At 35.6% G+C, this 15,617-nt stretch overlaps 1 protein-coding gene across 1 annotated transcript in view; it reads left to right on the plus strand.

Annotated features, from left to right (window-relative positions):
- Il1rapl2 (interleukin 1 receptor accessory protein like 2) overlaps positions 1-15,617 on the plus strand; it is a 768,417-nt gene that overhangs the window by 377,377 nt on the left and 375,423 nt on the right. Inside the window, exon 5 of the mRNA XM_060374647.1 lies at positions 1,644-1,718. Within this exon, the coding sequence (XP_060230630.1) occupies positions 1,644-1,718 (75 nt within the window). The remainder of the gene's footprint in view (positions 1-1,643; positions 1,719-15,617) is intronic.

Below are 15,617 nucleotides of genomic sequence, written 5' to 3' on the forward strand. Positions count from 1 at the left end.
TTTAGAATATTACCAAATTTTTTTATTTCTATAATATTACACATTTTTGATCAACCCATCATTTTTTCTTCTAAATATACTTGTAAATATGAGATAGAACCCTTTCATATCAGCAAGGATTTCCTAAAACGTCAGTTAATGATGGTTTACTGATTATCTTTATAACCTAGCTGAGTGCTAAGCCTTCTGTATATTATAAAGGTCTATAAAACATTTTAGAGAGGTGAAATCCAGTTACATAGTTTATGTAAGACATAAATAGAGTGAGAATTTAAATAAATTCAAGGTATGAATAATAAGGTGAAGTAAAGTGGTCTCTATGACAACAATATATATGACATCATCTTTGCATTTGCCAAGTCCTCTAGTTGCTTTCCTCTATTTATCTCTGTGATTTGTTTCCTTTTCTCTTTCAATTTTCTAGACTACATCCTCATCTCACTTGTTGCTTTGCCCTGCCTCACCTTTACTACCGTGTTTTCTTACCTACCTTTGCTTTCCCCTAGCACATCCCACATGCCAAGTTAATTATCATTAAATTCACAACCTTTGATTCATTGTTTTACTCCAAGAATTAGCAACAATACTTTAGCCTACCATATCATTCCAAATCTGTTGGCAAATGTCCTATGATCCTTCTGAATTGAGTTCTTTCCTATCTGTGTAGTGTCATTTCCGATTTATATTGTTCCTGCCATGAGCAATTGGCTCTCCACATTAACCACTGTATTCCTTCTTGTCAGATCCTTATTTTTTATGTACATTATTCTTGATAATTTTGATCACCATGCCATGGTTTTTGTTCCTTTCATTTAATTTAGAGGTTTTTTTTTTTAAATTTCTTCTTTATTTATTGCTATTCCATTTTTTTTCATCCTTTAAATTTCACATGGACATTAAGTCCCTTTATAAAAATTGCTCCTGACCATTTCAGGCAGCACTGACCTTTCTTTACTCCAAGTCATGTATATTTATATTTCTTACTTTTGCAGGGCTGCAAAGATAACTTTTCATTAGATTATATTATGGTTAATTCTATTCTTACTTTGTTGTGCTTGTCTAGTGTTCACGGTCGTAGATTATAAATTGAGCACAAAGAATAGTATTTTACTTCTTTGTCTGTTAGGCCAAACACCTGACTTAGTAAACAAATGATGCTGACTTTTTAAACTCAGTCACTAAAGAAGCTATCAGTCCTTCCTTGTATTACATAAGAATGATTAGGACACACAATAGGGATGAATTCAATTCTTAGAAGTGTTATGATACTGGGAATCTCCACCACAATTTACTGAGACTAGTTAAGTGTCACAGAGCAAATATGAGAACTTAGTATTTCTCTGCATTTAACTTTTTAAATCTACATTTATACAAGCTTATAAAATACATCCAAAATAAATAGTCCATTAGTTTAAACTTGTTGAAAAATGTAGCTGTGGAGGTAGCTTATTTTAAGTGAATCAATGGTGCTTTAAAGTTGCTGGGAAATGTATATTGTATGGCTAGAGTAACAGCAGAAGTACAAACACTGTCTAATAAATGTTCACACACTATCAAATCTACAAACATTAAATATCATACCTGGTAGAATATTCTTTATCTTATCTCAATTTTCCATTACTTTCTTTCATTTTCTTTTTTAGCTTTACTCACAGACAAGCCTCCCAAGCCATTGTTCCCCATGGAAAATCAGCCAAGTGTTATAGATGTCCAGCTGGGTAAGTCTCCTTCTAGGAATAATAATAGATCTTAAACTTCTTCTCTGTTAACAGACCGGGAAAATTGCATGAACCAGGAAAGGTTTATTGCCACTGTTATTACATGCAAATCATTTTGTGTTTTGCTCATTTATAACCCTGGCATTCAGTACAATAGTGGTTTAAAGAAATGAGCTTGTATTGCATCGAGAAATGCTAATACTAATTTGCTATACTGGGTATTAAGTATGTTGTATGAGAGAGATTTTTAACTACGTGATTGATAGATTCATGAATGTCTTGCATTGGTGATTGGTACAGAAAAAAATTTCATAAATGTCAGCCTAACATTTTTATTTGAAGACAATTAACTTGTGGAGACTAAACATTTAAATAAAAAGACAGTGCTCAGTGCAGCTTTTAAAATGATTTGATAATTTTATTTTTAACAACACAATCCAGTATTATTTAAAATGTATTTTAAGGACAGGATCTTGAATATTTATGAATCACATGATGTCAGGATAAGTATCAAATTGATTTTTGAGTACTACTGTCTTTTTACAATGTCACATAAGAACATAAAAGATTGAGTTTTTGTGTGCATGTATGTGTGTGTATGTGTTCCCTTTCTTCAGTCCATGTGATTTCAATACCATAAGAATGAATCTCAGAGGCAAGCTTCCTTGGTTCTCTTCCAAAGGGTGGCCTTTAATCTAAACTATGTTTCTTAACATTTGTGATCTTTTGCCTATCTTCAGTTTGATCTTAGTACTCTCATGTTTTCCAAATAAAAAACAAACAAACAAAACAAATAGAAGAAGTGAGTAAATTTTTTAAAATATATGAACTTTTGCAATTTATGGCCATGATGGTGCCTATCAATTATACAACTAAGAGAATTTCATTTCCTTGGGAAACTGTTTATTGTCATTTTGATTTTTCCAACCAAACTTGGATTAGTACAGGTTTATTCTATCTTGAAAAGAGGAGAAAGAAAATTATGTCCCTACTATCTTGTTCCCTGCTCTAAAATGCAGATTTTAAATGCTGACTAATAGCATGAGTACCCAAGCTAAGTCTGTTTAAACCAAAGAGAGAGAGAGAGAGAGAAAGAGAGAGAGAGAGATAATAAACCTGTTGGACTGGGAGTGGTAGCTGATTCATAAATGTTGAAGTGTCAATCTATGGTTCTTCCAACTTTCCCTATATTTTCTTTAAAATCATTATATTTTATTAAAGAAGATGAAAAAGAAGAGATGTGCAGACATCCTTTCTACCCAATTGGGTTTACTCACACTTCTCCACTTAAACTAATATGGAATTATGCCAAGGGTACAAGGGTAGGTTGTGGTTTCTAAGCAGTTACATGAAGACATTTAATGATCTTTTATTATGAGGTTACATTGGGAGCCATAACGGATAAATTATTTCATAAGAAAACATACATACTAAACAGAGAAAATTAAATTTACATAAATACTTCAAATAAAATTTGAGCGAATTATATTTATGACTATAGGAAGACCTTTGCTTCTCTTCTGCCATTATATACACTTCAACAGAGAAGTTTGAAAATTACTACTCAAAGAAATGGGCCTTTCTAAGGGATATATCCTACTCAATTTCACCAAATGTATCCTTGTATGGGTGGTTTGTAACATCTACAATATACTTGCTCTGCATGAACAAATATTTTAACATCTACTAAGACAGGCCACCACAATTACCACCTTATAAAATTATTATATCAGTCTGACTCTGATTTACATTAGATATAAATCCAAACTTTTTAGTCTGAAAACAATTTAATTTTTTTGACAGAAAGTTGGAGTACTGCCTATTTTTCCTCCAGGAAAGGCTGTTTCTACAAGATTTTGGAGTAATCATATCATTTAGCAAAAAGTAAAACATTATTGATCACCAGACCTTTTGCATTTCAACAAGCACAGTGATCAGTAATTTGAAGTGGTTTTCTTTATCTAGCATCGTTGCTTCAATTGAGAAATTATTTTGTAAGTAGTTTATATTCCGCAGTAGTGAAGATACCATTACAATCCCTGTAAATAGCTGCTCCTGTGTCATAATGATAGATTTTTAGTCATAATGATAAACACTTGAAAAAAAAATCTCACTACAGGAAAAAAGAAATAGAGAAACATAATGGTTCATTGGATGCCTCAGTTTATGTCTGAGGAAATTTAAAAATTCAATCTAGTTTGGTATTATTGATGATATACTTTAGTATATATTGGAATACTTGTTCAAGCAAAGCATGTTGAATTTCAAATTTCAATGTCAAAGGTCAATAATTTTATAATAATGAAAACCTCTAGAAATTATTTTACACCAGACTCCAAATTTTATCAAGTGTATTTAGCTTCAGTCACCCTCAAACTAAAACAAAAATTTCTGAAGTTCCCTAAGAATGTAACAGCTCAATCCAAATACCTAAGTACCTTTTCAAATGTGGGCCTGGTAAATGCAGTGTCTTAAAATTTGAGGCAGTGCTGGAGTAAACATAAGTGTTTCTGCTACTCCTACTATATGATTTAGTTTTTTGTTACTCTCCCAACTTTTGTTTGGCCTCAGGGATAAGCTCATTTAATAGGGTATGGCTTAAACAATGTTTTGAGATTCCAGCGGCTAGGTTGAAAGAAACTTGGAACTTCTCTTTCAGTCTCTTCATCAGCTGTAAAGACACCATGCTACATGAAAAACACACAAGCTACATGGGTATGACATCAGTCACGTGGAGAGAAAAAAAAACTCCAATGAGTATTAAGGCATCAGATATGTAAATGAAGAAAACACTTTGGAAATGAAGCATCCAGCCCAGCTGTTCTAGCATAGACATCAGACACAAAAATCATCAAGAAATTCAACTCACTGACAGTGGCCACTAATCTAGAGATACTTTGTTAGGTGATGTTATTTACTATTATAAAAAGAACAAACAATTGGTTATCTAGAGCATTACATTTCCTCCATCCCTGAGAAAAAGCTCATACTCTCATCATGCAAAAAGGAAATTTTAGGGGAAATATTGAGCATGAATTTCCAGGTAGCTATAGAAAAATGGCCTGGAATAATTGTGAAGAGTCTGTTTTCAGTTCTGACAGTTCCTAAAGGTAATCTAATAAACAACATTTTTCTGTAAAAATAAATACTTTTTAATACATAGATTTGGTTTCAGTAAAGATATTTTGTTATGTCTCTAGAGGAAAATAAAAATCTCAGTTTTCATTCTGCTGTAATGTAATCCATTAGTCATCCAAAAGGTTCTAGAAATTTACATACATTTTTGCTGACATAGAGATGACAGTTTGGTTGTTGCTAAATTGTATTCACATTATAATGCTGAGAGAAGATTAATCTTAACTGAATAACCATACACTTTGATATGATAAACACATTCTTAACAAAATAGTTGGAAAACTACTGCTTTCACATAACAAGCTTATGCAGCTGAAGCTGTCTGGGATAATGCTTAAAATATAAACAGGAAAAAGAATGTGCACCATGAATGAGTAAATCCAATATTTTTCTACTTTCTGTTTATTTTCTTTCTCTAACAGTAAGTTTAGCTTTATATTTAAGAAATAAATCTTTACTATACCAATGTTAATAATTTTCTCAATAGATGAATAATAAAACATTTATATTTCCCAAGAACTACTAATATTGCATCACAATTTATACTTCTGTTTTCAATAACAAAATATTAAGCATCATAGGAGCATATACCCTATTTAAAATGTATTGATGATAAGGAATATCTTCCTTACATACTATTCTTATCATAGAACAGAAATGCACCCCTTTCATACTGTAGAAGCTTCTGGAAGATTTGAAAGGCTATAAACAAATTATATCTCAAAAAAATTAGATCAGCTACCCAATTATAATTAAAGATGAATTTGAAAATGTACCCTCATGAATTTGGATATTTCTTCTTGGAAGCTTTCTATTACCTAAAGCTAGCCAGAGAGCATTAGAAAGAAGATAATGAGAAGTTTACTTTTTATGTTAAATATTCAAAAATAAGACCTGAGGGGCTGTGGTAATATCAGAAAACTTTGGACCAGTAGATCAGTTAGAGCAAATTGAAATTACCTCAGATGGTTGGAAGTCAATCTGGCGCTTACTCAGACAATTAGGAATAGCGCTCCCTCAAGACCCAGCTATACCACTGCTAGGTATATACCCAAAATTTGCTCAAGTACACAACAAGGACATTTGCTCAACCATGTTTGTAGCAACTTTATTTGTAAAAGCCAGAACCTGGAAATGACCCAGATGTCCATTATTGGAGGAATGGATACAGAAATTGTGGTATTTTTACACAATGGAAAACTACTCAGCAATCAAAAATGAGGAAATCATGAAATTTGCAGGCAAATGGTGGGATCTAGAAAAGATCATTCTGAGTGAAGTATCCCAGAAGGAGAAAGACAAACATGGTATATACTTGCTTATATAGACCTACAAGATATAATAAATATAATGAAGTCTATACACCTAAAGGAGATACAAGAAAGCAGACACGAGGTAAGATGATCAATCCTCACTTAGAAAGACAAATGAGTTGTGCATTGGACCTATGGCAGGAGTCTACTGCAGAAGGCATCTGAAAGATCCTACCAAGCAGGGTTTCAAAACAGATACTAAGACTCGTAACCAAACCTTCGGCAGAAGGGGAGTTAGTATGACAGGGAAAGGATAGGTGTCCCACAAGGACCAAATGTATCTGGGCACAGGGTTTTTTTTCTGAAACTGTTTCTCCAACCAAGACCATGTATGGATATAACCTTGAACCTTTACTCGGTCGAGGCTCGTGGTAGCTCAATAACCAATTGGTTTCCCATAGTAATGGGAACAGGGACTATCTCTGACAGGAACTCAATGGCAGGCTCTTTGACTCCCCACCCCCCCAAGGGAGGAGCAGTCCTGCTAGGCCACAGAGGAGGACTTTGCAGCCAGCCCTGAAGATACCTGTTAAAACAGGGCCAGATGAAAGGGGAAGAGGTCCTCCCCAGTCAGTGGACTTGGAAAGGGGCAAGGAGAAGCTGAGGGAGGGAGGGTGGGATTGGTCGGGAATGGGGAAGCTGGATGCAGAGTTGATAAAATGTAAATAATAATAACAAACAATAAAAAAAAGAAAAAAAAAGAAATTACCTCAGATGTTTCAAGCACCTAATAGTTCTTTAGGTGTGTCTGATCTTATATAAAATATATTTTATTTATTTCATAGTCTCATCCAGAATTTATTTTGGCTGTCTAAATTCATATTTAATGACAGTGTTATGTGCTCCTGGATCAAACTGTCTCTGTGTGTAATCCCAGTACTTGACTTGGAGACCAGCCTGATCTACAGAGTGAGTTCCAGAACAGCCAGAGCTACATAGCGAGTCCCTATCTCAAAATAACAAAACAGACAAACAGACAAACAAACAAAGCAATCAATTTCTCCAACATATCTGCTTCTACTAAAAATTATATTAGCTCTCCTAAAAGACCATTAGAAAAGACTCTGTTGAAGCAAAAATCAGAAAGTAAAAATTGAGAAATACAGGAGTAGAAGGCATAAGTTAAAAAAAAATACTAACGGAACTCTAAATTATAAATTATTTTTTCAACAAAATTAATATTTTTGAGGCAATTTCATTATCTAAGTACATTCATTGTGTTCTTCCCAGATGTCAAACACCGTATTAAGTCTTAGAGATGCAGAGGTGGATAAAATGAGACTTTTGGTATTTAGAGGGTCTTAGTTTAGTAGGGAAGGCAGGCAGATAAGCAGAATTTCAGTGCAATGTAAGAACAACTAAAACTGAAATGGAAAAAGGGATAGTGACTGTTCTTGCAGTAGAATCTCATATATTAAAGGTGTTCACTCAATACCCTTACATATATCTATAATCTCAACTGAAACACTAGATTCATTAGAAATAATTAAAAGTTACCAGAGGTAAAAATTTTAAAACCACAGCCTGTTTACTACTTACTTCAATATGGCTAATATTAAAAAAAAATTGGGTTGATAGGGTATAGTTAGGTGGCTCAATGGAGAAAGTGTTTGCAACACAATCATGAAGACTTGAAATATAATGCCTAGCATCCTTGTAAGCATCAAGTGTGATAGTATGTATCTGTAGCACCTGTATTGGTTTGGGGTACTGGGAACATATATAGTCAACTATTCTGAAGTTCATTGGCTAGGGATTCTAGTCCAACCTGCAAGATCCAGGTTCAGTGAAAGACACTGTTTCAGAAAGCATGGTGATGAGTGATAAAGATATCTGAAGCTGACCTTTGGCTACCACACATGCATGCATACTTGAGTTCATCTATATTGAGTGCATCTGTACACACACATGCACAGACACACAACACCCCAAAGGGGAAAATCTTTTCATTACACACTTGAGTCAGTTTAGTTTATCAAAATTATTCAACTCTTTCTAAAGTTCACAGAGAATAAGCAAATCAAAGGAGGTCAACTAATTTTTCTAAATCACGAAGCCAGAATTATTATTGACATGAAAAGCAATAAATAATTATTTCCTTAAATTATGATACTATTTAATATTTACGTAATGTGTAGTATGATGAGAACACAGTATCCAAGATGATGATGATGATGATGATGATGATGATGATGATGATGATGATAATGATGATGATGATGATGATTACTGCAATGCTGAGGATTTAGCCAAACACATGCTCAGGATTTTTTTTTTTTTTTTTTTTTACCACTAGCTATATCCCCATCCTTATATTTTTGAGAAAGATTCTCAACTGTCTAAATCAAGGTGTCTGTGAACTCTCTAAGTAGTCTAAGCTGGGCCTGAAATAATCATTTCTAGCTCCTGAGTGTTTGAATTACAGGCATGAACTTCTTTTTTTTCTTTCTAATATATTACTAGCACCACATATCTGTAAACCACCCGTGATGTGTCTGAGTCATGATTTGAAAAATATATTTATAACGGAGGAAAATTTTTCTAATACTTACTTCTTGCCTGTATTTATAAACAATAAAGGATACTTAAGGTATTATCTAAATAATGCAGAGGTACCCTCTACTTCAACTGCAAGGACACTTAAGAGTAGTTTATATGTGAATGTGCTAGACACTTTCTTAAGGTCTGTAGACATGTAGCTAAAGTATAAAATAAATCATGTAAAGGCATTTGTATTTATGTAAAACTATACACACTGTTTGGGATTTGAACATTATAATCGGAACATCAGATTAATTACATCACATTCACTTCTTTTTTTTTTTTTTCAATGCAGTTTATTCAGAAACCTTGAACAATCATCTGACCCAGGGGAAAGCCAGCCCACAGCTTAAATAGCCTCTGGGTAGCCAACCCCAGCATGCCACGTGGGCAATGCAGATAGGTCCACATACATGGAAGCAAGCCAGATCCTCAGCCTTAGCCAAATGTGGAGTTGTTTGTGACAGAGAGCACTCACCATCGGGAAGATGGAAGGCAGAAACCAGCTCCATCTTTAAGGCACGTCATTACACAGCTCTCTACAGTTCCCCCTTTTTGTTTTAGATGCATCAGGCAAGAGTAGAGGTCTGATCTCTGATATTAGAAATAAATTGGGACTTTGTACTGATGTTCATTTAGGTGTCATCCACCCAAAGAGCATCAGACCCGCCTGATACCTTTTTCTCAGAGGCGGGACCTGGGGCATCAACCCGCATGCAATCAGACATGCTCTTCTCTGGGTCCAAAGCGGCTGACCCTGAGTGCAGTGCTTAGCCTCGAATCCTGAGCGTAACATTTTAACTTTTTATGGTAGCCAACCATGCTTGGGGAGACTGTCCTGCTTCAATGGCTGTAAAGGCCTGAATGGTCATGGCTGCATTATGCTGTTGTAAGACTCTAATCTTGCATATATACCACAGGCACATTCACTTCTTACACCACTGAAATGTAACTTACACTTCTACTACTCTTTCAAAGCTCATAGCTAACTAATATTTGAATTAATCAATTTGATTACTTTCTCTAATTCTTTTTACTCTTTGGAACTTTCATATACTTTCTGCACCATTGAGCTACCTGGCAAACCATAGGCATTCCTTTTTAAATTAATATTTCATTTTTCCTTCAACTCTTGCTGTATTTCTTTGTTGTAAATGTAATTATCAGTCTCTCTTTCTGATATTTCTTCCTGTATGTCTAATATTCTTACTTTGGATGAGGCCTTCACAAGAGACTAATTTCTGTCTCTTATCATTGAATGTGAATGGAATAAACAGCCCTTATAAGCTTAGTACTAAAGGCTGATACAAGAAGGATAAATAGGTTACACATTCTTGGGGGAAATCTGAAGAAGTTCTGTAACTGAAAAAAAAAAAAAAAAGATAAACACAATCCCAGAGAAGACAAAAATCAGTGGATGTTGAAAAACATTAAAAGATCCTAAGAATTTCTAATTGAAATGGGGAATGAAGGTCTTTCTTCAGGTCCAGTCTATAAACATTGTACATTCAAACACAATGTTATGAAACACATAAGCAAACAGAGACATGACCTAATCACATAACAAATAAACCTCTATACACTGGACCTGAACCAATGGAGATATATGAATTAAATTGGAAAAGAATTAAACATTCTAAAATCTGTGCACCTAAAGAAACTAAGCAAGAAGAAGGACCCTGGAGAAGATGATCAGTTTTCACCCAGAAAGGCAAATGTGACAGACATAAGAAGAGGGAGAAAACAGGGAACAGGACAGGAACCTACCACAGAGGGCCTCTGAAAGACTCTACCCAGCAAGGCATCAAAGCAGATCCTGAGACTTATAGCCAAACTTTGGGCAGAGTGCAGGGAATCTTATGAAAGAAGAGGGATATAGAAAGACCTGGAGGGGACAGGAACTCCACAAGGAGAGCAACAGAACCAAAAAAAAATCTGGCCCAAGAGGTCTTTCCTGAGACTGATGCTTCAACCCAGAACCATGCAAGGAGATAACCTAGAACCTCTGCTTAGATGTTGCCCAAGGCAGCTCAGTATTCATGTGGATTCCCTAGTAAGGGGAGTAGGGACTGTCTCTGACATGAACTCAATGGCTATCTGTTTGGTCATCCTCCCCTGAGGGGGGAGCAGCCTTACTAGGCCACAGAGGAGGACAATGCAGCCAGTCCTGATGAGACCTGATAGACTAGGGCTAGATGGAAGGGGAAGAAGACCTCCACTATCAGTACAATTGGAAAGGGGCATGGGAGGAGATGACGGAGGGAGGGTGGGATTGGGAGGGAATGAAGGAATGGGCTACAGATGGGATACAAAATGAATAAAGTGTAATTAATATAAAAATTTAAAATTAAAATTAAAAAAATAATTATGTATATACTGAATGAACACACCAAAATTTTGTGTTTACTAAGAATGAGACTGGGTGCAGGTTTGCAGTACAAAACAGAAACAGGCAATAGAGAGACAAATCAATCAGAAAATAAAAACATAATACCCTTACTATGGATAATCATCTCTAATAAGAATATAAGAGTATGCTAACTTAGAATTTTTCAGGTACATACTCCAAAGTAATATAGCTGGATAATGTGATTGCTCTATTTTAGCCTGTGACCTTTTTGAAAACCCATACAGATTTCTGTAGTGACTACGCTTATTTATATTCCTACTAGCACTATATACATGTTCTTTTCCTCCATATCCTCAAATAGATGGAAACGGAAAGGATGGAAAATGATATTACAAGTAGATGGGAAGGATGGAAAATGATATTACAAATAATAATCAAATGAAAACAAGGTTGATCCTAGATGTCAGAGAAAATATATTTTAACTCAGAATATGTCATCTACCCAAGGAAAGATACTGTAAAAGTGGTTATTTCTTTAGTCCTACTTGGCAGTGGTGAATACAGGGGCCTACTTTCAAACAATGAAACATACAAGCCAAACACTAGTGAAGCTGTAGGAGAACTCATGTTCATTTTCAACAATGTGTAGAATATTGAGTCTAAAGATTAGCACCTTCTGTCACTTTTTACCTTTCCTTTCGCTTTCCATCTATGTTTACACTTAAATAAAAGGTGAATCTTTTATGGATAGCAAACATCGCTATCTAATTCTATTTTCACATATTTTGTGGTTCTGGGGATTTAACAAAAAGCCTAAGTGTGTTAAGCAAAATTTCTTCCTCAGAACTCTGTTGCAAAGCCAGTACGTATTTTTTTTTTTTCCTGAATCCAATCAACCATTCTATACACTTAAAGTAGTCTAATTTTTCTTGAATTTTTCATTAACATTTTGGTAGTTTACATGCTAATAGATTTTATATTGACATTTCTAAACATGAATACCACTACAATTTGTTTATATTTGTTCCTTTTTTATGTTCTCTTGTTACCTTTTTCTCCCTTGCTAGTTCCTTTGTACCTTCCAAATATAATTTTCTGTTTTCATGCTCTCTCTCACTCCCTCTCCCTTCATCTGCCTCTCTATCACACACACAAGAACACACACATATGCACACCAGAGAGAGACATGAAAACAGAATTTGTAATGCTATAACAAAAATGTCTCAAAATGGCATATATAAAGAGCTTTCTGTAAAATCTTAAAACACTAACCAATAGATGATGCATTCTTTTAAAAATATATCTCATTTCCCAGGTTTTATCAGATGCCATGTCCTAAGACAATTATTTACACATTCAAGAACTCTTAAATTATACTAAGTAACATTTCTTTCCACAATGGAATATAACTAGAAATAAAAATATTTGAAGCAGAAATAAAATTAGTATGTGAAAAATTAAAGAACACCCTTGAAAAATAAACAGGTTAAAAAAGTTACAGAAATAATCTTGAGAAAAAAAGAGATGAAAACACCACATATTAAAATGTATGAAATTCAGCAAACATTTTTGTTATAGCATTACAAATTCTGTTTTCATGTACTAAGATTTTTAGATTTATGTTAAGTAAGCTAGTTCCAAAAAGACAAATATCACATTTTATGTCATATGTAGAATCAGAGGCTGTGGGCATATGAAAGACAAATGGGGACTAGTAAAGAAACATTAGAAGAGGAGAAGGGACTGAAAAAAATTAATAGAGTTGGGTTAATATGGCTAAACAGTTTATATTTATGTTTTGAAATCAAATAATGAAATACATTTGTAGAGTTAATACACTGTAGTAAAAAAGAAAGTTTATGGCTGCTAATTCCAATTAGACAAAAATAAATTTCTAAAACTAACATCCTAGCTTTGTACTTCAAAATAAAAAAAAAATCAAGCCTATATACCCAAATTTAGAAAAGGTGAAAGAAAAAGAAGAAGAGGAGATTATAGAAGAGAAGGAGGAAAGGAAATGATAAAAATAGGAGAAACCAGTTATGGCTATAGCTTAGATATATAGCTCTCCCCTAGAATGCAAGGCTTGTAGCCCTGAATTTAATCCTCAGTATGAAATAACACACTCAAAATATTAATTCAGAAGTGGACACATTAAAAAAATTCAATGAAACTGTATTTTTTTCCTTATAAGTTTATTTTATTCAATTTACACCCTGTAGATCCTTCCCTCTTCTTCTCCCAGTCCTACTCTCTCTCTCTCTCTCTCTCTCTCTCTCTCTCTCTCTCTCTCTCTCTCTCTCTCTCTCTCTCTCTCCTCACTCCGCCCTCCCTTTTTCCTCAGAAAAGGGGAGGTGCCTTTTTCATCCACCCCAGCTCATTAAATTGCATCAGGACTAAAAGTGTTCTTCTCTTCCCCTGTGGCCTGTCAAAGCAGTCCCACCAGAGCAAAGTGATCTAAAAGCTAGCAAGTTAGTCCCTGTCCAATGCAGTTCTCACTCCCTTACTAGAGTAACCACTTGAAGCCTAAGCTGTTCATCTGCTACATCTTTGTAGGGGATCTAAGTCTAATTCATGTATATTCCTTGGTTAATGCTTCAGTCTTAGCCAATCCGTCTGGTCCCAGGATAGTTGGCTCTATTGTTTTCTTGTCGTGCTCCTGTGACTTACTGATTTTTTTTTTCTTTACTCCCACTATTTCTCAAGACTCCCTACGCATTGCCCAATGTTTGGCTGCAAGTCTCAGCATCCGTTTTGATGTGTGGCTGGGTATAGCCTCTCAGAGGACTATTCTTTCAGGCTCTTGTCTACAAGCTTAGCAGAGTATTTTTCATAGTGTCAGGGGTTGGAGCTCTCCTATAGGGTGTGACTTTGATTAGGCCAGGCATTGTTTGGTCAGTCTCTCAGTCTCTGCCTTATTTGCCATATCTTTATCCCTGTACATCACCTAGGCAGGGTACATTTTGGAAAGAAGTTTTTGTGGGTGGGTTGGTGTTCCCCTTCCTCTACTAGAAGACTAGTCAAATTAGAAGTGTCCTCTTCAGTCTCTATGGCCTCTGCTACTAGGAGTCTCTGCTTGAATCACCCTCATATCCTCCCAGGGGCCTACACTGACTTAGGTCTTTAGCTTGTCATAGAAATGTCCTCACCCTCACTTTCTCTTTTCTCTACAGACTTTCTGTTCTCTAGCACTTGCTCTCCTCAGGTCTGATCTCCACCCTCTTAACTCTCTGTGCCCCCTCTCCTACCTTGTTCCACCTCTTTAATCATTACCTCTGTCTGTTTTATTTCCCCTTTGGAGTGAGATTTATGCATACTCCCTTGGGGCCTCCTGATTACTTATCCTATTGAGGCTATGCCTAGTAGTATGCTTTCCTTGTACTATATGGCTAATATTCACTTATAAGTGAGTAAAAACCATGTGTGTCTTTCTGAGTCTGGGTTACCTCACTCAGGATGATCTTTTCTAGTTCCCATCATTTGCCTGCATATATCACGATTTCTTTGTTTTAATAGCTGAGTAGTTATCCATTGTGTAAATGTGTCACAGTTTCTTTGTCCATTCTTTGATTGAGGGATATCTAGGTTGTTTCCAGATTCTGGCTATTATGAATAGAGCTGCTATGAACACAGTTGAGCAAGTATCTTTGTTCTATAGCAAAGCATCATTTGAGTATATAACCAGGAGTGGTGTAGTTGTGTCTTCTGGTAAATATATTCCTACTTTTCTAAGAAAGTGCCAGATTGATTTCTAAAGAGGTTGTACAAGTCCACACTCACAACAGCAATTGAGGAGTGATCACCTTTCTCCAAACCCTCGCCAGCATGTGCTATTGCTTGAGATTTGGGCCTTAGCCATTCTGACTGGTGCAATATGGAACCTCAGAGTTGTTTTGATTTGCATTTCACTGATGACTGAGGAAGCTAAGCATTTCTTTTTTTTTTTTAATTGTCACTTCTGAGGGAATTTCCTTTTTATTTGCATTTAAAGTTCCTCTCCTTCCTGTGTTCCAGTCTGTGAACAGCTTATGCTTGATTTTCATGTTAAGTTCCCTGTGGGAGCAGGGTGGGGAAAGCCTCATCACATACAAAAGCATAAGCCACAGATTTCTATGTCTGACCATTTCCCTCTTTCTTGGTGTTACCTGCTTTATGTATCCTGATGCTCCTCGCTTGCTGTTTGGTGTAGGAGAGAAATGCAGTGGTGGGACAGAAGTACTTTCAAGTTATGCTGTTCCCATTTTTAGGAGCCTCTGGGATGCACTTAGACTCTTGAGGACCTGGGTCTGTAGCAGACCACGTATGAAGAAAGCCCACTCTGCCCTGGGCCCTCAAGAGAAAGCACTGTGCTCTAAAGGCAAGGGCAGGTGGTTAGGGAGCAGACTGGGCCCCTGGACAGTGCAACAGTGAGGAGTGACATCATGCATGGCTTGATTCCCCAGATACAAGCAGAGAGACTGGGGCATAGATGATTCTAGTGTAACCAGGAAGACTGTAGATCATAACGATGGTCTCTGATTTAGCATAAAAGGTGTGATATTGTCAAGGACACAATGGCTG

This window comes from Meriones unguiculatus, chromosome X (genome assembly GCF_030254825.1).
Source record: "Meriones unguiculatus strain TT.TT164.6M chromosome X, Bangor_MerUng_6.1, whole genome shotgun sequence".
NCBI classification, from domain to species: domain Eukaryota; kingdom Metazoa; phylum Chordata; class Mammalia; order Rodentia; family Muridae; genus Meriones; species Meriones unguiculatus.